This window comes from Maylandia zebra, linkage group LG6 (genome assembly GCF_041146795.1).
Source record: "Maylandia zebra isolate NMK-2024a linkage group LG6, Mzebra_GT3a, whole genome shotgun sequence".
NCBI lineage: Eukaryota > Metazoa > Chordata > Actinopteri > Cichliformes > Cichlidae > Maylandia > Maylandia zebra.
The window spans coordinates 5,809,747-5,835,688 of NC_135172.1; the positions used below are offsets into that span (position 1 = coordinate 5,809,747).

Consider the following 25,942-nt stretch of genomic DNA (forward strand, 5'->3'; position numbering starts at 1 on the left):
CCCTCGACCCCTACCAGTTTGCTTACAGAGCAAATAGGTCAACCTAGGACACCATCACCATCACCCCACACAGAGGCTGAGCCATCTGGAGAACAGGAGGAGCTAAGTGAGGATGCTCTTTGTGTGCTACAGCTCAGCATCAACACTATAAGCCTATATTTATTTTGTTTCCCCTCACGTGATGAAAAGCAGAAACATGCTGTTTGATAAGACTCACTTATAATTCTGCACTGAATTCTTTTTGTTGCTCCCATCATGAGCAAAACTTGACAGAAAAAAAACCATGAACAATAGCTGCTTTTACTAAAACAGAGGAGACACAAGGTTTCAGAAACAACTGAGGCAATGCACAGACTGTCAGAGTTATGAAAATGAGTCTACATACAGCAGAATTCTAGTCACTGTGGGTTATTGGATGTTGTTTATTGTAGGTCTTATCCTTGTGTTAATCAGTATATTCTGCTTTTATGGCATATTATGACCAAGAAGTCTAATAAGTGTTTTGAGAGCAACGATGCAAACAGGTCACAATTTTGTAGTATGCACAAGAGGTAGAGAAGGATTTCTTAATTTATATCTGTTATGCTGTCATCATTTCTGTTGAATTATTTTCTGTTTGAACTCCCAGAGCAAAACATTTTCTCTTCCTAAACTTAAATTGTTTAAAAATGTCTGCAAATTACTTTAGAAATTTAAAGTAATCTGTGAAATCCCAAAAAGCTGATTCTGTTCATGTGGACAACATGTTTTTAGTGGGAGAAACATTTCATCACTCATCCTAGTGATGAGTCCTTACAGTGGAAATATATAAACATGATTCCAGCAGCAAACAGAGAAAACGAAATTAACATTTCTTCAAAAAATTATGCACTGTAACTGCAATAACACCTCGCATGTCCATAGCTTCTTTTCCAGCTTTTAGTTTAGCTATTATCTTTATCTCTGTTTTCTGTGCATTGTTCTCTGCAAAAACATCTTAGTCATGATGTGGTCAAAAACCTAAATGTTTTCTTCCTCTTTAGTTGAATTTCTCTCTTTCTGTTATTTTTTTCTCCTCCAAAATGAAGATGACAAATAAAAAAGCAATTTTTTTTCTATCTATTATCACATACTGATTTCATAGTTTTCTACAGACATGTTCAAATATGGTTATGGTGTGCCTACCAGGGGGTGGTCACTTTGTTCTCTATAAAAAACCAAAACTTCCCCGGTACTGTGTCTACGTTTTTAGCATCTCCCTTTTACACACTTGAAATTAACCAGGAGGTATTGACATCGTCTCTTTTTCCAAAAAAGGTAAAGCAATAAAGTTTTTTGCTTTTAGATTTTTTTTAATTTTTGCTGGTAAAAATCAAGCTGTTCAACTACTTTTTGTCATTGTCTGTTTTTGTCACCTGTTGCTAATTTCCTTGATTAATATTTTTATGAAACAAAATTTCAAAGAAAGTGCAAAACCGGAATAAAAATGTGATAAACACCATCAATGAAAAGTTGAAAGCTTGTATGCTTTGCATTTCTGCATAAAAAACTGTCAAGTATTGCAAACTGATTGTTCTGTAAACTGATGAATTAATTTATAAACTAACTATTGATCTACATAAAAAGGTTTATTTGTGTTATTTCAACAGGGGATTATAACCAGAAGTAGCTGGCAACACATGTGAAGGTAAGTGAGGCAGCTCGATATCATGTTAAATGTTTGTGTTGTTTCCTTAAAACATTCACTTGGTTTAATTGTTATGATTGTTATGGTTTATTGGTTAAGACACAACAGTTTTGTTTGTGAAAACCACTGTGTTGTTAAATCTGATCTGATTAGATGGCTGGCCTGTGCTGGCTGGTGATGGTGCCAGCCTTCTTCCTGTCTCCTCCAAACATTTTGGCTGCTGTAAACCAGGACTGGCTCACGAACATTGTAGCAGCTGTCAAGAACAAGTGAGTTGACAAAAGTGGGGTTTTGGGGTTTTTATGTGTGATATTATATCTAATCACTGCTCTTCTAATCTGCTTGTGCTATTATCGATCTGTTGAGTCACCTGAAGGCAAGACATCTCTCTATGACTTCAGCCTTTGTATTACAACTATACATGAAATAAAGTATGTGACTTTATTTTACACTGCAGTTTTTCTGTTGTTTAAAGTGATTATAATGAGCTTTAAATCCTAATAAAAGATTATTATTATTATTATTATTATTTATTAATTTGCAATAGTATGTTTTAGTTTAATAATGATATCACTATTATTATTATTAATAGTAATAGTAGTAAGTAATTGTTAATGAAAATCTATAGTAATAGTATATATAGAATACAATGTACACGTACAACAAAATTATGGGTGCTCCATGTCAAGTGTGCAGGAATAACATCTAATTATTAGACAGCAGGAATAAATAGCAAACAAGAGACATATATACAAAAATAACTTTGGAGAATAAAATAATTGCAAAGTGCTTGTAAGTAGTGCAAAGTAAGATTTGGTCTGAATACAGTCCGTGTGAGTGGCCTGAGTGATGAGGGTTACTCAGACTGGTGATCTGGGTGGGCAGGGGTGGATTGTTAACAGTACGAACTATCCTTTGGAAGAAGCTGTTTATGAGTTTTGGATTGTGAGTGTGAGACCTGATTGACCTGAGGCCAGGGCTGGACTGAGACAAAAAAATCATCCCGGGCATTTTGACTAGACACCGGCCCACCAGGTATTATAGGTAAAGCCATGAAGCCTTTGAATGAAAACAAACGCCGTTGTAACAGTACGCTGTCTTGTTGGTATATGTATGATTTCTATACATTTTATATCAGATAAAAACTTTGGTTTTAAGATTCAGATTATTATTTTTTAAAAGCGAGACATTTTAAATGAGAGTAAGAAAGAAAAGTATTTCTTTGTGCCCCCCTCTCCCTGTTAATGCCCTTCCTGGCCCCCTGGCAACACTTTGCTAGATCCGCCCCTGCACAGTTACCAGCTGTCAGCTACATAGAAAAGGATCCTGGGGTTATTTGTCTCTCAGAAACAGTTCATAACTTCCCTTCAACTCATTCATGTCACCTAAAAGGTAAACCTGTTTCTCCATCACCTGTTCAGCTCTGATGATCCAGTAAGGACATCTCCTGGTTTCATCTTCATGTTTCCATCTCACCAGATAACCAAACCGACATCATGACCAGCAGCTTTACAGCTGTGGCTCCAGCAAACATCAGCTGATACTAGAAATTAATATTAAATAAATTCTAACAACAGCTGATCAAGCTTAAACGTGCTGCTGTTGTTTAGCACGACATCCACTGGTTTCCTCTTTCTGGCGCAAACTGGGCGATAAACAAACAAGAGAGAAAAGCCGATCAGCTGATCATTGATCAGTTTCATGATTGAAGTAGCAACAGGAGAGGGAGGGGGGAGAGAATGAGAGAAGAAGAGGCAGCTGACAACGTAAAGAAAACTAAAAATCACCATCGGCCCACCGGGCATTTGCCCGGTATGCCCGATGGCCAGTCCAGCTATGCCTCAGGTTATATATAGTAGATCAATAATTGGACTCCGAGGTTGCTCAGGGTCTTTTGTTATTCGTTAGAATAAAATGTACCATAAAATGAACTTGTTTTTTAATATGGAACTTTAAAAAAAAGAGAAAAAAAAAGAATTTGATGCAGAGGATTGCTTGTTATGTCTAGTGTCCCATTAGTGTCCCATAAAATACATTTTAATCATCTGTGTGAGGCATTTACGGCTCTTTTTTTTTTCTTTTTCCCTGGTACCCTCGAGACACTCAATGCAAAATATACTTTTACAACTCACTGACAAAGCCCAGATCATCACTGGTAGTCCAAATTTAGTGTGCAGTTTATACTTATTATATTATATTTTTGGCAGGTATGAACTAGGTGATTCCTTCAGCATGGCTTTGAACATCCCACAGAATCAAGATCCAAGCAGTCTCCAAGAAGTCCTTCAGAATGACCCAGCAGACAGCGTGACAGGAGCCATTTCACAGGACCAAGTGTACAAAGGCACCAGGGTGGTGGCAGCGACACAGTCACAGGCACTATCACATGTTCTTCATAACATACAACCATTCATAAACAGTAGTGAGGGTAACGTTCTCGTCATCTACTCTGAAAACTCTCCAATTTCAAATGACGAAGGTATCACTTTGAACATTAGTGATATCACTAATAACTGGAGCGGTTATGCGTTTGTTTTTTCTAATGTAGCTGATGTTCCTGCTTCAGACACATCTCAGCTGACTCAATCATTTAAGAATCTTGAGATTACCAAACTTGGGCTTAACAACATATATCGTTGTTATGCACCTGGAGATGATGCTTTTCAGTGCACAAGATGCTCCTCGGGGGGAGATGTTACACCCACATGTGTTGCAAACCCAGCCCTGTCAAGTCAAGAACAAGGTACAGATGTAGAAACACCTAAACCAGGCCTTGACACTGGTCTAGGCAATGACATAGGCAATGACATAGGCAATGACATAGGCAATGACATAGGCACGGGTATAGGCACTGGTCTAGGCAATGACATAGACAATGACATAGGCACGGGTATAGGCACTGGTCTAGGCAATGACATAGGCAATGACATAGGCACGGGTATAGGCACTGGTCTAGGCAATGACATAGGCAATGACATAGGCAATGACATAGGCACGGGTATAGGCACTGGTCTAGGCAATGACATAGGCAATGACATAGGCAATGACATAGGCACGGGTATAGGCACTGGTCTAGGCAATGACATAGGCAATGACATAGGCAATGACATAGGCACGGGTATAGGCACTGGTCTAGGCAATGACATAGGCAATGACATAGGCAATGACATAGGCACGGGTATAGGCACTGGTCTAGGCAATGACATAGGCAATGACATAGGCAATGACATAGGCACGGGTATAGGCACTGGTCTAGGCAATGACATAGGCAATGACATAGGCACTGACATAGACAGTGGGATACCTCCAGGCTCAGGTAGGGGAAAAGAGGGTCAAATGAGCAAGTGCAAAGGAAATCAAAGAGGAAGCTTCAAACGCAGGGGAGGCAGCAAGCTTAGAGGAGGAGGTCGATGTAAAAAACGAAGCAAGTTTAGACGAAGAGGCCCAGGTAGAAAAGGAAGCAAGCTTGGACGAGGAGGCCGACGTCAAAAAGGCAGCAAGCTTAGACGAAGAGGCCCAGGTAGAAAAGGAAGCAAGCTTGGACGAAGAGGCCGACGTCAAAAAGGCAGCAAGCTTAGACGAAGAGGCCCAGGTAGAAAAGGAAGCAAGCTTGGACGAGGAGGCCGACGTCAAAAAGGCAGCAAGCTTAGACGAAGAGGCCCAGGTAGAAAAGGAAGCAAGCTTGGACGAGGAGGCCGACGTCAAAAAGGCAGCAAGCTTAGACGAAGAGGCCCAGGTAGAAAAGGAAGCAAGCTTGGACGAGGAGGCCGACGTCAAAAAGGCAGCAAGCTTAGACGAAGAGGCCCAGGTAGAAAAGGAAGCAAGCTTGGACGAGGAGGCCGACGTCAAAAAGGCAGCAAGCTTAGACGAAGAGGCCCAGGTAGAAAAGGAAGCAAGCTTGGACGAGGAGGCCGACGTCAAAAAGGCAGCAAGCTTAGACGAAGAGGCCCAGGTAGAAAAGGAAGCAAGCTTGGACGAAGAGGCCGACGTCAAAAAGGCAGCAAGCTTAGACGAAGAGGCCCAGGTAGAAAAGGAAGCAAGCTTGGACGAGGAGGCCGACGTCAAAAAGGCAGCAAGCTTAGACGAAGAGGCCCAGGTAGAAAAGGAAGCAAGCTTGGACGAGGAGGCCGACGTCAAAAAGGCAGCAAGCTTAGACGAAGAGGCCCAGGTAGAAAAGGAAGCAAGCTTGGACGAAGAGGCCCAGGTAGAAAAGGAAGCAAGCTTGGACGAGGAGGCCGACGTCAAAAAGGCAGCAAGCTTAGACGAAGAGGCCCAGGTAGAAAAGGAAGCAAGCTTGGACGAGGAGGCCGACGTCAAAAAGGCAGCAAGCTTAGACGAAGAGGCCCAGGTAGAAAAGGAAGCAAGCTTGGACGAGGAGGCCGACGTCAAAAAGGCAGCAAGCTTAGACGAAGAGGCCCAGGTAGAAAAGGAAGCAAGCTTGGACGAGGAGGCCGACGTCAAAAAGGCAGCAAGCTTAGACGAAGAGGCCCAGGTAGAAAAGGAAGCAAGCTTGGACGAAGAGGCCGACGTCAAAAAGGCAGCAAGCTTAGACGAAGAGGCCCAGGTAGAAAAGGAAGCAAGCTTGGACGAGGAGGCCGACGTCAAAAAGGCAGCAAGCTTAGACGAAGAGGCCCAGGTAGAAAAGGAAGCAAGCTTGGACGAGGAGGCCGACGTCAAAAAGGCAGCAAGCTTAGACGAAGAGGCCCAGGTAGAAAAGGAAGCAAGCTTGGACGAGGAGGCCGACGTCAAAAAGGCAGCAAGCTTAGACGAAGAGGCCCAGGTAGAAAAGGAAGCAAGCTTGGACGAAGAGGCCGACGTCAAAAAGGCAGCAAGCTTAGACGAAGAGGCCCAGGTAGAAAAGGAATCAAGCTTGGACGAGGAGGCCGACGTCAAAAAGGCAGCAAGCTTAGACGAAGAGGCCCAGGTAGAAAAGGAAGCAAGCTTGGACGAGGAGGCCGACGTCAAAAAGGCAGCAAGCTTAGACGAAGAGGCCCAGGTAGAAAAGGAAGCAAGCTTGGACGAGGAGGCCGACGTCAAAAAGGCAGCAAGCTTAGACGAAGAGGCCCAGGTAGAAAAGGAAGCAAGCTTGGACGAGGAGGTAGACGTAGAAATGGAAGCAAGCAAGGCAGAAAACAGGGCAAAGGCAGAAGAGGAAGCAAACGCAACGGACGCAACAAGAGTAGAAGAGGTGGTAAACGTAGAGGGAAATGGGGGATGGCATGGTTAAGGTAAAACAGGTCTGTCATAGCCTTAAACTCTGACAAGTAACCCAGTGAAGCTAGGAAGATCCTCTGAGAAACTGCATTATTTTTCCTTTTCATAGATTTAGTTGTTGTTTTTTATGCTAGCATAACTCTCATTTTTTGGCCTTTATAAACAAAATAACTTGCTTTCGAACTTGTCAGTGAGTTAATATGATCATGTCCCATGTGACCTGCTGTTTAAACCTTCAAGGAGCTGCCAGAAAATGTTGGTTTAAAAAAAGAATAAAATACATTTGAAAATAATAAAAAGAAACATGACACTAGAAATTTAAAGAATATGTCCACTTTAAGAATTTTACAACCTTTTACTGATTTAATGAGCTTTTGTGAAACATTCTTACAGATCTGTGGTAGGAGCAATCAACTTGAAACTTTTGTCTTGAATCATGAATTGGAGTCACAAAACAGGGACTTTAAAGAGATTTGACTACTATTTCATTTAGTCAAAGATTAAACATTATCAAAACTTTAATGTTCTGCTCTTCCTGATTAAAGCTTGGCTTGGCATGCATTCTGGTCTCTGTGTCAATCATTTGGAAACTCCTGTGTTATGGTACTATTAGACTTGCTTTGATAAATAAAGGACTGCACTTTCTGTATATCCTGAAACCAAATTCTCTGAACTATTACTCATGACATTTAAAGTTATGTGTTCAATGAACAGGATAGTGCATTGCATATAACATTTAGCCATTTTATATATGTTTTCTGTTAAAGCTATTTTATCAAAATATTACTCCTCAGTCACTACAGTTTGTACTGACATTACTGTTTCACTTTTTATTTCTTTTTTTAGATGGACATTGTTCAGGTGAAATAGGCCAGCTAATCAGTAAAAATGGATAGTCAGACTGCAATGTGATTCAAATGAATTGAATCAATGTCTAAATGCTCTTGATTTAATAATTCTGCAGCATTGCTTTTAAAATGCATTAAAGATTTAAATAAATAACACATTTTAAAAAACATGGGATATTTCAGGCCATTTAAAAAATGTCTATATTTTCTCTTTTTTTCTTCTCTTTTGGTCTCTCTTGACAGTCTCTCTGTAAAGAGCTCTTATCTTCTTTTCTAACTAACTGTAGATTTGTCCCTTCTTTTGCTGACACCCTTTCTAGCTCCTTGTTGCTTTCTGAAATTCTTCTCCAGTCTTTGTTCCTTTCTTTTAGACATATTGTCTGTAGTTACTAGTTTAACTTTAGTTTGGTATATATTACATAAGCATGCCTGTTTCACCTTTTCCCTTCTCAGTGAACATGGGCTCATATGTGCACGACTATGTTCATATGTGCATAATACTCCTATTTGTGCTTATGCACACACAAATGTAGAAATCTTTTCAAATCCACACTAATGCGCACTGTGAAAACATCTGATAAAACTCAGCATGTTGCTCGTTTTAACATAAATCAATTGCTTCATTTTATCTGGTAAATTGGCCTTGTAACTGCAAATGATTTTTCACAATTTGTCTAGCAAAGTTTCTGATGTTCGCTTTAAGAGGCTTGGATGAAACGATACATGTCAAGCGCTGCCGTCGGAATCTGCAACTACAAGTCCCACAATGCCGTGTTGTACTGCAATTCATGTGACCACAAGAGCAAACATGGCGGAAGTAGACGCGATGAAGTCTCTGAGCAGCTTGTTAAATGGAATCGCACAGAAAGTATATTACAACAACAGCGAGATCACAGAGGAGCTGCTGAAAAGCGAGCTCTACCCCGAGATGTCGCCAGACGAGTTCACAGCGTTGCACGACAAAATGAAAGGCCTTTTAAAGGTAATGCAACACGGCACCCTGCACTACTGATGATCCTGATGCTGAAGTGGCAGTCGAGACCAAGCAATTCTGCTCTTTTCACTAATATTCACTTCAGTTTAGGAGAAAGGGTTGCGTCTGCGTGATAGTGCATGCTTGTGCCCATGCAGAAATGCACAACACGCAAACAAACACACATTAATGAGAGGCACCGTGAGAATATCTGTTAAAACGCAACTCAGAACATTGTCCGAATGTTTCTCTCTTAAAAGAGCGGCCGAACGAAGAAGTCTTCATGAACACATCTGTCAAATGAACTGTCTTTCTTTTTATGGATGAGTGTCGCCATGTTTGGACTCCCAGCATTTAAAGTCAGCTTTCTGTAGTTTCTGCTATTTCAGTACTTTGGCCTTGGGTTGCTTCCAGTACAAGTGAAGCAATGATTGAGTCAAATGGGTTGCTTGCCTCATTGCCAGGAAGAAATTGGAAATTATTCTTTTATGTACAAGGCAACATAAGGCTAACCTATGTTGGGGGTAGGGGATGTCAGCTCCTTAGTGTGTGAATGTGTGCGTGAATGGGTGAAAAAGAATAATCATAAAAGAATAATTTCCAATTTGGATATGTAAAGCGCTTTGGGGTCCTTAGGGACTAGTAAAAGCGCAATATATACTAATGTGACACATTAGTATATGTGAGGGGGCAAACTCCTCAAGATGGGTAGTGACCATGGTGGACATTTAGAAGTCGGCCATCTTGGATACAACTTTTGTTTTTTCAATAGGAAGAGGGTCATGTGACACATCAAACCTATTGGTAATGTCACAAGAAAAACAATGGTGTGCTTGGTTTCAACGTAACTTGAAACCATCACTTTTGTTGCTCCAACAGTCTTGGAGGGATCCATCCAATGTGGGTTAGTGTCAGACCAATAGCGGTGTTTTGTTTGTTAACTTCACCATTCACATAAAAGTTTGCCTCATCACTGAACAAAATCTTCTGCGTGAACTGAGGGTCCTGTTCCAATTTGTGTTTTGCCCATTCTGCAAATTCTGTGCGCCGATCTGGGTCATCCTCGCTAAGATGCTGCAGTAGCTGGAGTTTGTAAGGGTGCCATTTGTGAGTAGCTAATATCCGCCGAAGGGATGTTCAACTAATGCCACTCTCCAGTGACATGTGGCGAGTGCTACGCTGTGGGCTCTTGCTGAATGAAGCTGGGACAGCCACTGATGTTACTTTATTAGTGACAGTTTTCTTGCATCCACATTTAGGCAAATCCAACACTGAACCAGTTTCACGAAAGTTAGCAAGCAGTTTGCTAACTGTAGCATGGGAGATGGGTGCTCTCGTAGGGTGTCTTGCATTGAAATCTGCTGCAATGACTCGGTTAATGCGTTCACCAGATATCAACACAATTTCGATCTGCTCCTCACGCGTTAACCTCTTCGACATGTCAATGGCTGTGAACAAAGAGAAACTTGTAAATAACTCAAAGAATAAAGTTACGTTGAAACCAAGCACACCATTGTTTTTCTTGTGACATTACCAATAAGTTAAATGTGTCACATGGCCCTCTTCCTATTGAAAAAACAAAAGTTGTATCCAAGATGGCCGACTTCTTGTTATACTGACAGACAGAACCTAGAGAACAGTCTGTAGATGTGTAAAGCTGGTAGAGACAGACCCTAAAAGACTGGCAGCTGTAATTGCAGCAAAAGGTGGTTCTACAAAGTATTGACTCAGGGGGCTGAATAATTACACACACCCCACTTTGCAGTTATTTATTTGTAAACAATGTTTGGAATCATGTATGATTTTCGTTCCACTTCTCAAGTGTGCACCACTTTGTGTTGGTCTTTCCTGTGGAATTCCAATAAAATTGATTCATGTTTGTGGCTGTAATGTGACAAAATGTGGAAAAATTCAAGTTTGCAAGCCACTGTAACAGCCGTGATAAAATATCTCAAAAAATCTCATAAAAATGCTGTTTAAACAGACTTACTACTTATAACTTTAAATGTTATTATGTCACTCTTTCTTTTTTCTTTTCCTCCTTTTCCTTCTATGTTTTTATCAATGGATTTTTGTTTGACTAGTGTCTTTAAATACATTTAATGTTTTTACTCCATGCTAGGCAGAAATATTCCATTAAATAACAGCTTAACACATTGTTTTCAGATAAAATAGCTAAATCCTGACTGGACTGTCTTAAATTTGAAAGAATTTAAAACATTTAAAATGTATTATTATTTTTGTAATGTTTAAGGTAAGGGTGACAAACCATTTACTGGTTTGTAATTTTTCCACTGGTTCTTCTCTTTTGTCAATAGGGGGCAGCACTAACATGAATATCCTACTCAGTACCTACAATGCCCAAAATATATATATATTTTTTTTTTGTTGTGGAGGAGTTGGGGTTTTTTTTGGAAACAAATGAAGTGCCTGTGAAAGGTATTTTTTGGGGCAGATTTGCCCAAACAGGGAAAATACAAATGTCAAAAGTACAGACTGTCTGAATGTATAGAAAGACCGAATACACTGTCCAGTTAAAATGCACCCACTTTGGTTACATGAGGCTTCCAAATAAATGTCATGGGGAAAATACTTCTTGTTTTGGAAACAGTAAAGGTAAAAAGAAAGTACACACTCTTTAAGTTCTAATTTTATATCAAGTCATAATAAAAAATAAACCGGTCCTTAAAAAGTCTTAAAATGAAGCAAAGTATTTATCAATATTAGTAGTATTATATAAGTATTAAAGTAAACTGCTTGCCTTTTCATAAAAGTCACCACACGACACTGCTGTAGCGATATGATTACAAGACATTAGAGCTCCAGGTTTGTTGAATTTCATCGTCCTCTTTTCTGCATCTCTCAGTCCATCGCCACAGCAGACATGGACCATGCCCAGCTGGAGGCCTTCCTCACAGCTAAGACCAAGAAACAAGGTGGTGGTGGCTTGAGCGCTGAACAGGCCGCTGCACTCTCTCGTTTCTGGAAGAGCCAACGAGTTCGAGTTAAGGAAAGTTTGGTGGCTCATAGCCGCTGGGAGCCCAGCCTCAGGGGCCTTTCCTGGAGAGTGGATCTCCAGGCTGCAGCCAGCAGACGGGGAACAGCTCACAGCGGCCCAGTCGCCCTGGTGGAGCTCGAGCTCGGCAGAACAGGACAAGTAAGCTATAGTTCCAGTTTCTTTTTTTTTTTCTTTGACGCAAACTATCATTCTTAGCTTCCAAGGATGTAGTGAGGTGCTAATTTACGTTCGCCTGTTTTCATTTTTGTTAAAAATAAATGTGCCACCATAATTAAAACTATAAAGTATCCTAAATGACTTTTCTAATAGTACAATCCCATTATCTCCAAAAGTTTATTCTGTTCATCTGGACGTAGCGTTTTCAGTGGGAGAAACGTTTCGTCACTCATCCAGGTGACTTCTTCAGTCTCAGCTGACTGCAGGTTTCCCCAACCTTATAAACAGTACATTTGCATAATGACTGAAACCAGCCCGGAAGGACAGTTCCTTCATCGTAATTGTGCAAATTCTCATGACCACTGATCAAAGCCCACTGATCAATGGCCATGAGTACCATTTACAGAGAGTTGGAGATTGGCTGCAATCACAGCATTGTAAGATGGTGAAAGATGTATCCCTAGTGGGCTGGTTTCATGCATCAAGACATACAATCACATTAGAAAGACCAAAAATTTTATATATGCCGATTAATTATGCTTCAGGATTTGAGTTTGTGGATGTTTGACAGTATTTTCTCAAAGCAGAGCTGGAGCACAAATGATCATATTTTGAAAATTACATTAGCTCAAGGGGAAAAGTGAGGGCTATAATATGTTACAAAGGACTGAAACACTATTAAGATGCCTTTAGTAGCCTGAAATCATTAGAGATATAAATATAGGTATACTGAGTCTCAGACGCCACACAGAAAGACTCTAGACTGGATTCAAACCCAGGAACTTCTTGTTGTGGGGTATGGTACTAACCACCGCACCGCTTCTTTACTGCAGCACTCCACACATTTATGAGTTTATTGCTAGCAGTTCAAATGGACATGTAAGCGCATTTACACATCATAAAGCCAGGGGAGAGTCATGAATTGTTTTGGCCTTTCGATATGGGTGGGACGTAACTATACTCTGTCCAGTAGAGTTTGACAGCAATAGCTTTGTCATTTACTGTTATGCAACATCAACTCTAAGTACCCATTTATGATTTGACTGATATCCATTCCATAACTGGTTCTGTAACCTTTGGGGTGAAACGGAGAGGCCATTATGGAACTAACCTCATGGTGGTGTCATTCTGTCTAATTAACTACAGCTGAAAGAGCAGGTTTCAGTGTGGCCGTACTTTAGTGAGCCTCAGTCCCATGAGAGGTTTAAATTTACTCTGTGCCCTGAACAGTTTTAGAGCTGAAAAAAAGTTCTGTAAAAGTGGTAATATTAGCTTACCTTTGTAGTGTATTCAAATGTATATTCAGATTTAGGAGAAGGAGCATTGCCTTCTTTAAATTTTGGATCACTGTTGGATATTTGCTTTTTAAACAATTCAATATTGTAATAATAGAAAAAAAATCCCCAAATCTATACTGCCACAGGCACTTCTACCTCTACATAAAGAGACTGTAAAGAATTTAAAAGTTGGATCATGTCTATGGCCTTGATTTTTTGCCTCTGATTGATTTAAGCTGTTGTTGCTTTGTGAAGAAATCCATTTGTCAGTAAAAGTCATAGGAAATCACATTTACGTTGCTATGAGCCCACATGACCGTGTGTGTGTGTGTGTGTGTGTGTGTGTGTGTGTGTGTGTGTGTGTGTGTGTGTGTGTGTGTGTGTGTGTGTGTGTGTGTGTGTGTGTGTGTGTGTGTGTGTGTGTAATCAGCAATGTCCAGACTACCAGGATTTCTGGTCCTCTGAGTTTCTGCAACATATACATTATATACTGCATGTATATAATGCAGTATATACATGCAGCTGCATTTTTACGTGCAGCTATGATTCTTCTACCTGCAAGAACTATTACTGTTTTATCATGAAGTACCCTTGTAGTTCTAGTTCTTGTCACATTTGGAACCAAACTAGGTATGCTATATGTCCTCATGGATGTACAGACTGCAGTCAAATAATTGCTTTAGCACCATACAAAGCTGATATTAATGTGTAGAGTTGATGCTGGTGTCATTTCCTATGACTTGCTGTCTGATTTAGAATGCATAATGACCTGACAGGAAGTGGCTCAGTCAACCATGGTGTAAATGCCAAAGCCTGCATGACTGTTTTTCATATATTTTGGATACAGAATGAAACATAGTTTAAGATGACTTAATGTGCTGTACCGCTGAGCAGCTGCTGACACTGAGGAGTCTATTCTTTTTGGTGTATTTTTTTCTGCAGGTTCCTTAGCTCAGAGAAAGCAGATCGGCAGACCAGAGCAGCACATACTCTCAATGTGCACAATGCCACTGAACTACTGTTCAGCAGTATTATTGCCCCATTCAAGTCAATTTAAATGTAGCTAATAAAAGCTCAAAGGCTGAGGAAGAAGGTGGAGGAGACTGGTAACTGGTGAAATGAATTGCTAAGGTGTCTTTCAAGTCTTGAATCCCAGAAAAGGCCTAATGATAGGATGCCCATCATCACTGCAGAATCCCCTGTTTTTCTTCAGCTTCACACTAGGAATTAAACCAAAGTTTTTCTATTTTTATCCGCAATCACTGAATGATGCGCAGGGAATATTATATTGCTTCCTTCAGTAATTATTTATTGATTAAGAAGTAGACTGAATCATTGTTTTGGAAAATAATATTTAAATTCTTTTTGGAAATATCGTTAGTTGCTGACCCATTATGTTCAATCCGTTCACTGGCCTCTAACACCTCTGTTCTTTTGTCTTTCTCAGGACTCAGAGTTTGTGTGTCTGGAGTTTGATGAAACCAAAGTCAATCAAGTGTTGAAGAAGATGGCTGACATCCAGGAGAGCATTGACAGAATTGTTCACAGTACCTGAAAGTACTTCCTGAAAGTTTATCTCAAACAGCAGAGACAGAAAGATAACTGTGACTAAGAGTGCTGTGTTGAGGCAAAGTTTTTCCACTTGCTCACAGATTTATCAGAAATGAAAGTGGTGTGTACGTGTACAGATATACACACCACTATCAATTCTAGTAGATAATACTTGTGGTCGTCCTCTGAGAATAAGTGGTCATTAAAGAAGAACTATTCCTCTTTTTGCAATATAGTTTGCAAAGCTTTGGGATTCTGGGATTATGAGAAATAAGAAATGCGATGAAACTAAAGTGAACAAAAGCAATGTATTACAATATAATTGTAGATATTGTAAAACTAAATAAGAAGTATCCCACGTGTAATTGTTTTTTTATTATTATTAAAAGGGACAGAAAGATTAAGTTGTTTTTTTTGTTTGTTTTTACTATTAATATTTTTTTTAATCTCTATCTCCTTCAGCATCACCTTCATGGCCATAGTGTTGGATAAAACTGTGTTTAAACTACATGTGAAGTAATAATTGGAAACTCTTTCAACTGTCTACAGCCTGACAAAACTAAATCAGAAATGTGCAAATTTCATTAGCCAGATTCAGGTATCAAATTAGGGTATTATTACATTCAGTTGTTTGTATGAACATGCTAACTGTATCTGGTAGCAAGGAACATATTTCCCAAACAGTAATTAGCTAAAAAATCATAACTAATGCTAATCGTGACATCTTCAGTTAAAATGACTAAAGTAGATTTTTAATTCATGTAAAATAAATTACATGGGGTGTATCCTACCAGTGACCGGACAAAGCTGGACTGAAAGACGGCACAGAGGCACTAATCATGGCAGCACAAGAACAAGCTCTGAGCACAAGATCAATAGAGGCTGGGGTCTATCACACCAGGCAAGACCCCAGGTGCAGGCTGTGTAAAGATGCACGTGAGACAATCCAGCACATAACAGCAGGGTGCAAGATGCTAGCAGGCAGGGTATACATGGAACACCATAATCTAGTGGGCGGCATAGTGTACAGGAACATCTGTGGGACTTCCAGGTACAGACGGACATAAATGGTGGTGGGTAACCAACTGGACATAGTAGTGGTAGACAAGCAAAGGAAGACGGCCGTAGTGATGGATGTAGCGATACCGAACGACAGCAACATCAGGAAGAAGGAACACGAGAAGCTGGAGAAGTACCAGGGTCTCAGAGAAGATATGGAAGGTGAAGATAACAGTGGTCCCAGTGGTAATCGGAGCACTAGGTGCAGTGACCCCTGAGCTCCCAGGCCTCTGGTAGAGGACCCAAGCTTGAAGAACAAAGACTAATATATATACACACACACACACACACACACACACACACACACACACACACACACACGGATAGTAATCAGACTCTTATCATATGATGTTAGATAAGCACAGAACAGTCCAAAGGTAAAGGGGGAAGTCTGTTACACAGATAAGCACTGCACAATTTTTTTTTCCTCAAGCAAATAAAAGAAGTTTAGGTTACTTTAAGGCAGTGGTAATAAACTTCAGCCCCGTACATTCTTGGTGTTTCATTAACTCTTAAGAGGAAAAAAACCTTCAGAATGTCAGTGCTTGATTTCCAGTGGCACATCAAAACTGTAATACAATAATACAAATCTTAATGCAGGGATAAGGAGAAAAGACTGTTCGTTTCATTTGGTGTGTTTAAAATAACAACGTCATGCTGCAATTCAACCTTTGGTACAGTACTTAATATAGTTTTATACATATTTAAATGTAAACCTGGAGACCTTACATCTTCAAAGATGGTTAATACATGTAACATTAAATCATTATACTTCTCTGATGTCTTTTGACCTTTCATTTAGTCCTAAACAGTGTTCTTGACATTATACTACTGTTGCTGCTGCACCTCATGTAGTTCTGTAGGATGGATCTGAGACAGCATAAAAGAAGTCTTAACTTGATTCTTCATCTTGCATCAGTCCTTAATCTTCAGATGTAATTATTGTGTTTTTAACTGCAGTAACACCAAAAAGCTAGCATTCACATTTTCACAGCAACCATCTCTAGACAATCCATAGTTTGGAGAAAGGCTAGTAAGACTACTAAAAGTCCAACTTAGTATGTTTAAAACAAACAAAGAAAAAACATGAAGTGGCCTGGAGAATGATTTTTACCAGGTGGTTATTATCCTGATAATAAATGTGAACAGGTGAAATAGTCTGGTTTTTTGACTGACATGACATTATAACAGTATAAAGTATTTTGGAAGATTCTTTCTAAAATGTCTCGAGGATCCCTAAACCAAAGATAGAGATGGCCAAAACAAAGATTTTATTTATATATATATATATATATAAAATCTTATATATATATATATATAAATATAAATATAAAATTCTATATATATATATATATATATATATATATATATATATATATATATATATATATATATATATATATATAATGTCTGTTTTGCCAGACTTGGGCTCAGAACAGCAACCAACAACCAGTGGTGAATCAAATCTTTTGTCGAGGGTAAGCACGGCCTAAACTTGTTTGATTTTTGATTTGCATACACTTTTGTTTCCATCCACATTTCCGAAATGCAAATTTCTCTCATATTCCCGGCTCTGAAACATTTTAAGTACTAACTGAACTGCCGGATAGTCTGTTGAGCCCGAAGCCTCTATCCAGCCTCTTGAGCACGCTCTTGAAATTAGGGAGGAGTCACTACCCGCAACACACAGGAAGGACGGACGCTTCTAGTATTAGCCTTGTTGAGGATGGTACAAAGGAGATATTTGCGAGGTTTGATCATCTCTGATAATTTACGAAGCGTCCGATTCGCACATTTTAAAGGGGATTCTGGAACGCCGAGGTGTCTAAAACGCGTTCCCTCCGCAGGATGAGGAAGGTGCAGGTGCCGAAGTAGTAGCCTGATGATCAGAGCTATAGATAGAGCGAATCTGAAAGGTATGTGTGTTACTAATTTAAATAGCTGCCAGAAATTTCCAGTCTTATGCGACATGAAAGGACAGCTGTGCGCTCTTCAAGTGAATGTCTGCGGTCTAAAAGTAGGAATTAAAATAAAAGTGTCGTGAACTTTTGTTTTCTTTTGGTTTTTGCATTTTTGTTTTTCTCGAGCAGTGATCCTATAAAACATAGGTGGACAGATGTGTTTAACAATTTGCACATTATGGTCATTCTCAACAGATCACAAGTTCTACAGGGAGTGCAGAATTATTAGGCAAGTTGAATTTTTGAGGAATAATTTTATTATTGAACAACAACCATGTTCTCAATGAACCCAAAAAACTCATTAATATCAAAGCTGAATGTTTTTGGAAGTAGTTTTTAGTTTTAGGGGGATATCTGTGTGTGCAGGTGACTATTACTGTGCATAATTATTAGGCAACCTAGCAAAAAACAAATATATACCCATTTCAATTATTTATTTTTACCAGTGAAACCAATATAACATCTCCACATTCAAAAACAAAACAAAAACAAATCAGCGACCAATATAGCCACCTTTCTTTGCAAGGACACTCAAAAGCCTGCCATCCATGGATTCTGTCAGTGTTTTGATCTGTTCACCATCAACATTGCGTGCAGCAGCAACCACAGCCTCCCAGACACTGTTCAGAGAGGTGTACTGTTTTCCCTCCTTGTAAATCTCACATTTGATGATGGACCACAGGTTCTCAATGGGGTTTAGATCAGGTGAACAAGGAGGCCATGTCATTAGTTTTTCTTCTTTTATACCCTTTCTTGCCAGCCACGCTGTGGAGTACTTGGACGCGTGTGATGGAGCATTGTCCTGCATGAAAATCATGTTTTTCTTGAAGGATGCAGACTTCTTCCTGTACCACTGCTTGAAGAAGGTGTCTTCCAGAAACTGGCAGTAGGACTGGGAGTTGAGCTTGACTCCATCCTCAACCCGAAAAGGCCCCACAAGCTCATCTTTGATGATACCAGCCCAAACCAGTACTCCACCTCCACCTTGCTGGCGTCTGAGTGGGACTGGAGCTCTCTGCCCTTTACCAATCCAGCCACGGGCCCATCAAGACTCACTCTCATTTCATCAGTCCATAAAACCTTAGAAAAACCAGTCTTGAGATATTTCTTGGCCCAGTCTTGACGTTTCAGCTTGTGTGTCTTGTTCAGTGGTGGTCGTCTTTCAGCCTTTCTTACCTTGGCCATGTCTCTGAGTATTGCACACCTTGTGCTTTTGGGCACTCCAGTGATGTTGCAGCTCTGAAATATGGCCAAACTGGTGGCAAGTGGCATCTTGGCAGCTGCACGCTTGACTTTTCTCAGTTCATGGGCAGTTATTTTGCGCCTTGGTTTTTCCACACGCTTCTTGCGACCCTGTTGACTATTTTGAATGAAACGCTTGATTGTTCGATGATCACGCTTCAGAAGCTTTGCAATTTTGAGACTGCTGCATCCCTCTGCAAGATATCTCACTATTTTTGACTTTTCTGAGCCTGTCAAGTCCTTCTTTTGACCCATTTTGCCAAAGGAAAGGAAGTTGCCTAATAATTATGCACACCTGATATAGGGTGTTGATGTCATTAGACCACACCCCTTCTCATTACAGAGATGCACATCACCTAATATGCTTAATTGGTAGTAGGCTTTCGAGCCTATACAGCCTGGAGTAAGACAACATGCATGAAGAGGATGATGTGGACAAAATACTCATTTGCCTAATAATTCTGCACTCCCTGTAATTAAGATAATTGCATTTAATTGTTTTTAACACAAAACCAGGAGACGGCAAGGTGGTGTCAGGGAAAAATTTAGCTTGGCAGGGTCAGATGGTAGTCTGAAATGAAGACAGATATAAGGATTAAGTTGAAGAAAGAAGAATATTGCGCAGAGTTCAGGGAAGACTTGAAACAGGCTCTGGGTGGTAGGGAAAAGTTACCTGATGACTGGGAAAGTACAGCTGAATTAGCAGCTAAGAAGGTATTTATCCTTTGGACAGAAGAAAGAGCACAAACAGACTTAGTAGCGGAATGAAGTACAGGGAAGTATTTAAAGGAAGAGTTTAGCAACAAAAAAATGGGATCGTCAGGAAAACTATGTAAGTGGAAAGGTTATTGGGACGCTAGGCACACAGCAAAGGGAGAGGTGGTAAAGAAGAAGGCTCATACTGAGTTCGATGTGAGACTGAATACTAATGAAGAAGAAAAGGACTACTATTGATTTTCTTTAGACAGCGAGATCGGGTTGGGAAGGATGTGCAACAGGTTGGGGTGTTCCAAAAAGTTGATTCTGTTCATCTGGACGTAGCGTTTTCAGTGGGAGAAGTGTTTCATCACTCATTTCATGATGATGGATTTCCTCGCCTGTATGAATGAGAATGTACCAAGACAGGTTAAAGTGATTAAGGACAGGAATGGAAATGTGCTAACACGGAAAGCAAGTGTACTGAGAAGATGAAAGGAGTAATTTGAGGAGTTCCTGAATCAAGAAAATTAGAAAGGGTGATGTGCAGAGCTGTAGCAACTTCAGAACCAAACCATGAAACTAAAGGAAGTTGTTAAGGAGAGAGTTGATGATCAGTGAGCAGCCGTATGGTTTCCCCTTTTGTTTGCTATGGTGATGGACAGACTAGACGTTCTAAAGCCGTCTACCAACTACCGTCTGATGCTGCCAAGCTACAATTTTTGTAGCAGATGAGGTCAGACATTGTAGACTCCGTAGACTGTGATGTTTACACTGCGATCTGTAGTGAGAGTAGAGAGCTGTCAGAGGTTAGGTTGGAGAGGTTGAGCTGGAAAAATGAAGCCACTAGAAGCAAGACAGAATACAAGTACCTGAATGAGATGGAAACAGGTCTGACAAGGAAGTTGTAAGGAGTAGAGCAAGTGAAGATTGATGAGGGTCAGCCATCCAAAGATCAGGACAATATTAGAAATCAATATATCAGAGGGACAGCTCAGGCCAGGCATTTGAGACAAAGTTAGAGAGGCAAGTTTGACACGTACAGTGGCGTGATAGTGGATATATTGAATAAGGGACGTTAAATATGGAGCTGCAAGGCAGGAGAAAAGGAGAGAGACCACAGAGAGCATTCATGGATGTACTGAAAGAGGACATACAGAGGACTGGTGCGGCAGAGCAGGATGCTATGAATAGGGTGAAATGGAGGCAGATGTTCCGGTAAAAATAGCACCGATGTGTCACTTATACTTTTAAAAGTAAAATTTTAGCAAAATAAACAGCATTACAGTAAGATGAATGATTCGAATTTTTAAAGAGTCTCTTATCTTGTCCAGTTTAACGTTTATTTATTTATTTTCAAATAAAAGCCTTTTGTATATTTTATTAAAATGATCTGAAGATAGGAGCATATTGATTGCAGTCTATAATTAGTGAAATGAGGAATGCTTTCATTTTGCTCTTTGCCTATTGGTTGAGAAGCTTGTATTTAAATAATACATAAATAAAATAGGTACTGTTGCAGCACTAAATATTGCACAATGAAAGTGGGAAGAGCAAAAAGGTTAGAAGGGGCCCAATGCTCCACACCTCTACAAGAGATTAGTGAGGAGGAATGTTCAGGAAAGAATAATGAGTTTTTGCATCTTTATAGACCGGACCAGCTACAAAACAGCATTTTAAGCCTAAACACCAGGAAAAAGGACTATTTTCAAATTGTTCCAATAGCTTGCAATTTATTTATTTTTACCAGTATTAAAGTAATAACATCATTATCAATCAAATTAGTAAGATCGATCTGGATTTTCACCATATTCATCAAATAAGTTTATCTTACTTAAAGGAGTTTGTGAATAATTAAGCTCACACGTGAACATACCCGACAGGTTGCACCCTCATTATTAGCTGTAAGCTGTAAATCAGGTTTGACTTCAAATGAACTTTAACAGACTGTGCGTTGGGTGTTTTGTTTTTTTCTTTGTTTGTGTTTTCCCAGTGTGATGAGCGTACACAGATGCATGCAGGTTTATTTACTACTCGAGTCTCTTATTAAAAACTCACGCATAACCATAAACATTGACTGTTAGATCAGTTGTCTGAGTAATACATGTATATCCATATATAAGCTTTGTAAAAGTTGAAAAACACAACCTACCAAATATATACTGTAGGTGTACTACTACCAGAGAAACAGTGACATCAAGTGGTACATATGTAAATTTTATTTATGAGCAGGCAGTACACAGATTGGTGTCATGTGCACTGCTGAATTGAAAATGTGTGACTCCTGTCTGTCAAGATGAGCGGAAAAATGTTCGCAGGCCATTCCTCGAGGATTAGGAATGAAAATGGAGCTTTGTGTGCAGCCAGTCACAGTTCTAAAACAAAACCAGGGGAAATTAAGCTTGCCACTGGCCTGCTGTCACAGATTCGTTCAGTTTTACTCCTGTTCGCGCCTTCAGGCTCAACTTAATAGTCTCCATGTTTCCAAGTGCTCCTTTGTATCCTGGCTTTGTTGTAAGTTTGCCTGTAATGCAATGACACTGCAGATGTTTTTTTCTCTCTATCTTTTTGAAAACAGAATATCTTTTCTCATGTCTAGATGCAGAGGGGAGGCAGCGTGGCTCTATGTCGCCATAAAATAAAGGCTTTCTGCTACATGATGATGCTTAACGTCTTCATCTGTGTCGTGATAAGCGTGTCATGGAACCTTGGACACAAGAGAAGTGGCCATCACAAAGTTCACATCCCATCCAAGAGGTTTTGGAGTAAACACATACTGAATGAAACCTTCTGGAACAAGGAGCAGCAACGCTTGGATTTCATTTACAACCCCAACTTTAACTCTGTATTCTCCACCACGTCACGCAACACACTGCCAGATTGGCTCAATGACACTGGACCTCTGGACCCGTGTGAACCGGACTACAGAGTGCCCAGGCAAATCTTTGACTACAACTCCCTACCAAAGCAATTCCAGGACTTTCTTTTGTACATGCGTTGTAGGACATACCCTATGTTAATAAATCAGCCCCATGTTTGTAGTGAAAAACCTTTCCTACTGCTGGTTGTCAAGTCTTTGATCTCTCATTTTGAAAGGCGGCAGACCATTCGTGAAACTTGGGGACAAGCAGGAGTCTTAGCCAACCAGACTGTGGTAACAGTGTTCCTGCTAGGCAACGTCTTGTCGTCAGACCACTTCCCAGACTTGCAGGAGTTACTGAGTCATGAGGCAAAGCTTCACAAAGACATACTTCAATGGGACTACAGAGACAGCTTCTTAAACCTAACTCTGAAAGAGGTCCTCTTTCTGGAGTGGTTTACCAAACACTGTCCTCAAGCTCGGTTTGTTCTTAAGGGCGATGACGACGTCTTTGTGAACACCTTAAGAATTGTTAACTATCTGGAAGGCCTGCCAGAGGGTGAGTCCAAGGATTTGTTCATAGGCGATGTTATAATAAATGCTGGGCCACACAGAGACAAAAAACTTAAATACTTTATCCCAGAGAGTGTGTTTGTGGGTAACTATCCTCCCTATGCTGGCGGTGGAGGATATCTGTACTCTGGGGAGTTGGCGGTACGCCTACACAATGTATCTCAGCAAGTAGTGCTGTTTCCCATTGATGATGTATACACTGGGATGTGTCTCAAGAAGCTGGGTCTTGTTCCTGAGAAGCACAATGGCTTCAAGACATTTGACATTGAAAAGAAGTATAAAGACAATCCTTGTATCCACAGGAACTTGATGCTGGTTCACAGCCGAACTCCACAGGAGATGTTAACAATTTGGCCCTTCATTGTCCAACCCGAGCTGGACTGCCAGTGAAAGCTTTATTAATGGCTGTTTGCAATACTGAGTTTGTCAGTCATTTTCAATCCTTCCATTCTATATTTTTCAAATCAAAGTTCAACAGGGTTGCTACTTTTTATTTACAGGATATGTGTTGCATTTTACTGTTTAATTTTATATGGAGCATTTTTTTTCTGAATCTGTAGTGTTCTCTGTCAGTCATGTTGAAAGAGACATTTGATTCTCATCTGATGCATTTTTAAAATTTGAGTCATTCAGTATGTTTAAAAACACAATAAACGATTTGAGAACTAACATGAAGTACAAATGAACATCCTGAAAATGAATGATGTTAGTACATTTTCCTGATTTAAAAAAAATGCATAACTATATGTTGATTTATATACAGTACTGATATCAGCACCTGCCTACAAGGTTGAAAAGTGAATTGCATTAGTAATAATATATAAAATCATTTCTGTTCATTTAATGACATGTATGTCTGTTCCATTCACAGATGACTCTTTGTGAAGCTTTGCCCCCAACATTTTTTTAATCATTAAAACATTCCAGTGTCTCTGAATTTTGTATGCTTCCTCAAGATGCAGCAAATTTATACAAAATAACGTATTTTATGTCAACAGTATAAAGGGCATACATTAACCTCACTCGACTAAAGTTAAAACAGATGTAATCTGAAAAAAACAAAGTCCAAAGATATTAAAGATATTAAATTAGCTTCACAAGCAAGTTCCACATAGTGAGGCTTTCTTTGCATTAGCTGTCTTGACAGATCCTGAAATCAGTATCAGATTTCTTTGGGAGCTCAGGCTTTCTGCTTCAGGCTCTGGGCACATACACAAAAGGAGCCATTTGATGTGCCACAAAAAATGTATCAGATGAGAATCAACTGTATCTTTCAACATGAGTGACAGAGAACACTAAAGATTCAGAAAAAAATGCTGCATATAATATAAACAGTAAAATGCAACACATATGCTGTAAATAAAATACAAGAGTAATGTGCTGTTTTGTCACTGATCCAGGTGACTTGTTTTAGCTTGAGTTATATTTATTTTACCGCTCTGTGTGCTCTTGGTGTTGCTCTTTATTTCTAACACAACTTCTAACAGCTTTGTATTTGAACTCTGAAACTTTGATACATTTAATCAGTAAATGTTACTCAGTGTGTTCAGGTCTGATACTCTTCTGTAGCCTAATAAAGAAGACATTTAGTTTGTAGTCAGATGAAAGTGAAATAAATGTTATTGATTGGAAATTATTGACCATAAATCATCTACAAATGCAACAATTCAATTTTCTAATCTATGTTTTATTAGCTGCATTAAAACAATGTTAAAGAGACTTGGCAAACAGACCAAACTTTTATACAGTTTTTGCAATTGAATACATGCATTACACATGACACACCGTTTGCACTGCTGTAATTTCACAACTGGGCTTCATTTAGTGATGTGAGTAAAGTGAGGTTAAACAGATTGCATATACAGATACCTTCAGCAGAGAATCTATAAAAGACAAGAAACATTCTTTAAATAAAAGTATTATTGATCATGTGATGCTTCCCGCCAAATTTAAACTGAAATTCAGAACTTAACCTGGAACCTGGTATAAGTTATGCGGTAAGTATATGTTACCATGGTGATTTATGCAGGCAAAAAGAAAGTCACCTTCATAACAAAGAACACTCTTACTATAAGCTCAACATAGCTCACTACTTTGTTGATATTTGTTGTTTAATGGATGTGTTTGCTGGTAAACAGTCCAGCTGTTATTTCTGTTTTCATCCCACTTTTATTTGGTCAAATCCCAATCTTCACCACTTGCAAATAAAATGAACAAAAGCAGGTAACTCAATAAGGTAATAGAGCTTGAGCATCAAACTGTGGCTGAACGTTTGCACGTGTATAAAATTTAGACCTACATTTTTAGATTTGCAGATGGTGCTACATTTAGTAGATGAAATAATAGATCAGACATTGTCTGAATAGCACTGCTATTACTCCAATATAACAGCCGTGCCACAAAAAAAAGAAACAAAAAACATGATTATCATGTGCATGTTTGCTTTTACATTTTCTTCTTAATACACATTTTCACTTTTCACACATCTGAAGGCTCTTATAATTCAAAGCATCATAAAAACATGGATAAAAGCATCAGGGAAAATATAAGCAGGAGTCTTATTTTTAATATCACTGCATTTTAAATGAATTGCTTTTCAGCCTTAACTGACGTGACTAAGTTAAAGAAATGAAATAAAACTTAAAGTGATCCGACACTGGGTGTTGCTGTGAATTCAGGTTTATCTGACAGAAACATGACACATATTTTCACAGACTTCCATAATTCAATTTATGAAATATTATTTTAACTGTTTTTCTTGCTTATTTGTATGTGTGTATTTGAATAAGCAGTAAAGTGAGTTTGGCTCATATGCAACAATTTTCCATGGTTGACTGAATAAGGATT

General features: G+C 39.4%; 3 protein-coding genes across 4 annotated transcripts; all 3 read left to right on the forward strand.

Moving 5' to 3' along the window:
• Window positions 1-1,819: 1,819 nt before the first annotated feature.
• LOC106674551 (uncharacterized) lies at window positions 1,820-6,893 on the forward strand. The gene is made up of 3 exons (XM_076885359.1): window positions 1,820-1,935; window positions 4,399-4,961; window positions 5,008-6,893. The coding sequence occupies exons 1-3, from the start codon at window positions 1,820-1,822 to the stop codon at window positions 6,891-6,893; spliced, it is 2,565 nt and encodes an 854-aa protein (XP_076741474.1).
• Window positions 6,894-8,500: 1,607 nt separating this feature from the next.
• Window positions 8,501-15,108, forward strand: commd1 (copper metabolism (Murr1) domain containing 1). The gene is made up of 3 exons (XM_004562181.5): window positions 8,501-8,710; window positions 11,568-11,858; window positions 14,601-15,108. The coding sequence occupies exons 1-3, from the start codon at window positions 8,537-8,539 to the stop codon at window positions 14,706-14,708; spliced, it is 573 nt and encodes a 190-aa protein (XP_004562238.2). The 5' UTR covers window positions 8,501-8,536; the 3' UTR covers window positions 14,709-15,108.
• Window positions 15,109-17,466: 2,358 nt separating this feature from the next.
• Window positions 17,467-24,409, forward strand: LOC101464351 (N-acetyllactosaminide beta-1,3-N-acetylglucosaminyltransferase 2). 2 transcript variants are annotated; one of them, XM_014407262.3, is made up of 2 exons: window positions 17,467-17,679; window positions 22,262-24,409. In XM_014407262.3, exon 2 carries the CDS (start codon window positions 22,262-22,264, stop codon window positions 23,483-23,485), a length of 1,224 nt encoding a protein of 407 aa, XP_014262748.3. In that variant the 5' UTR covers window positions 17,467-17,679; the 3' UTR covers window positions 23,486-24,409. The 2 variants fall into 2 exon arrangements, with proteins under 2 accessions (XP_014262748.3, XP_024658435.2); XM_024802667.2 differs by lacking the exon at window positions 17,467-17,679 and adding an exon at window positions 22,104-22,176.
• Window positions 24,410-25,942: the final 1,533 nt, after the last annotated feature.

Bases quoted from the DNA above. Each gene is read 5' to 3' on its own strand.
- LOC106674551 (XM_076885359.1), top strand. From the start codon at position 1,820: ATGGCTGGCCTGTGCTGGCTGGTGATGGTGCCAGCCTTCTTCCTGTCT. The intron at 1,936-4,398 runs GTGAGTTGACAA...AGCCCTGTCAAG, and splicing joins GTAGCAGCTGTCAAGAACAA to TCAAGAACAAGGTACAGATG. The intron at 4,962-5,007 runs GTGGGATACCTC...GGGTCAAATGAG, and splicing joins CATAGGCACTGACATAGACA to CAAGTGCAAAGGAAATCAAA.
- commd1 (XM_004562181.5), top strand. From the start codon at position 8,537: ATGGCGGAAGTAGACGCGATGAAGTCTCTGAGCAGCTTGTTAAATGGA. The intron at 8,711-11,567 runs GTAATGCAACAC...TGCATCTCTCAG, and splicing joins AAATGAAAGGCCTTTTAAAG to TCCATCGCCACAGCAGACAT. The intron at 11,859-14,600 runs GTAAGCTATAGT...TGTCTTTCTCAG, and splicing joins AGCTCGGCAGAACAGGACAA to GACTCAGAGTTTGTGTGTCT.
- LOC101464351 (XM_024802667.2), top strand. From the start codon at position 22,141: ATGTTTCCAAGTGCTCCTTTGTATCCTGGCTTTGTT. The intron at 22,177-22,261 runs GTAAGTTTGCCT...TCTCATGTCTAG, and splicing joins CTTTGTATCCTGGCTTTGTT to ATGCAGAGGGGAGGCAGCGT.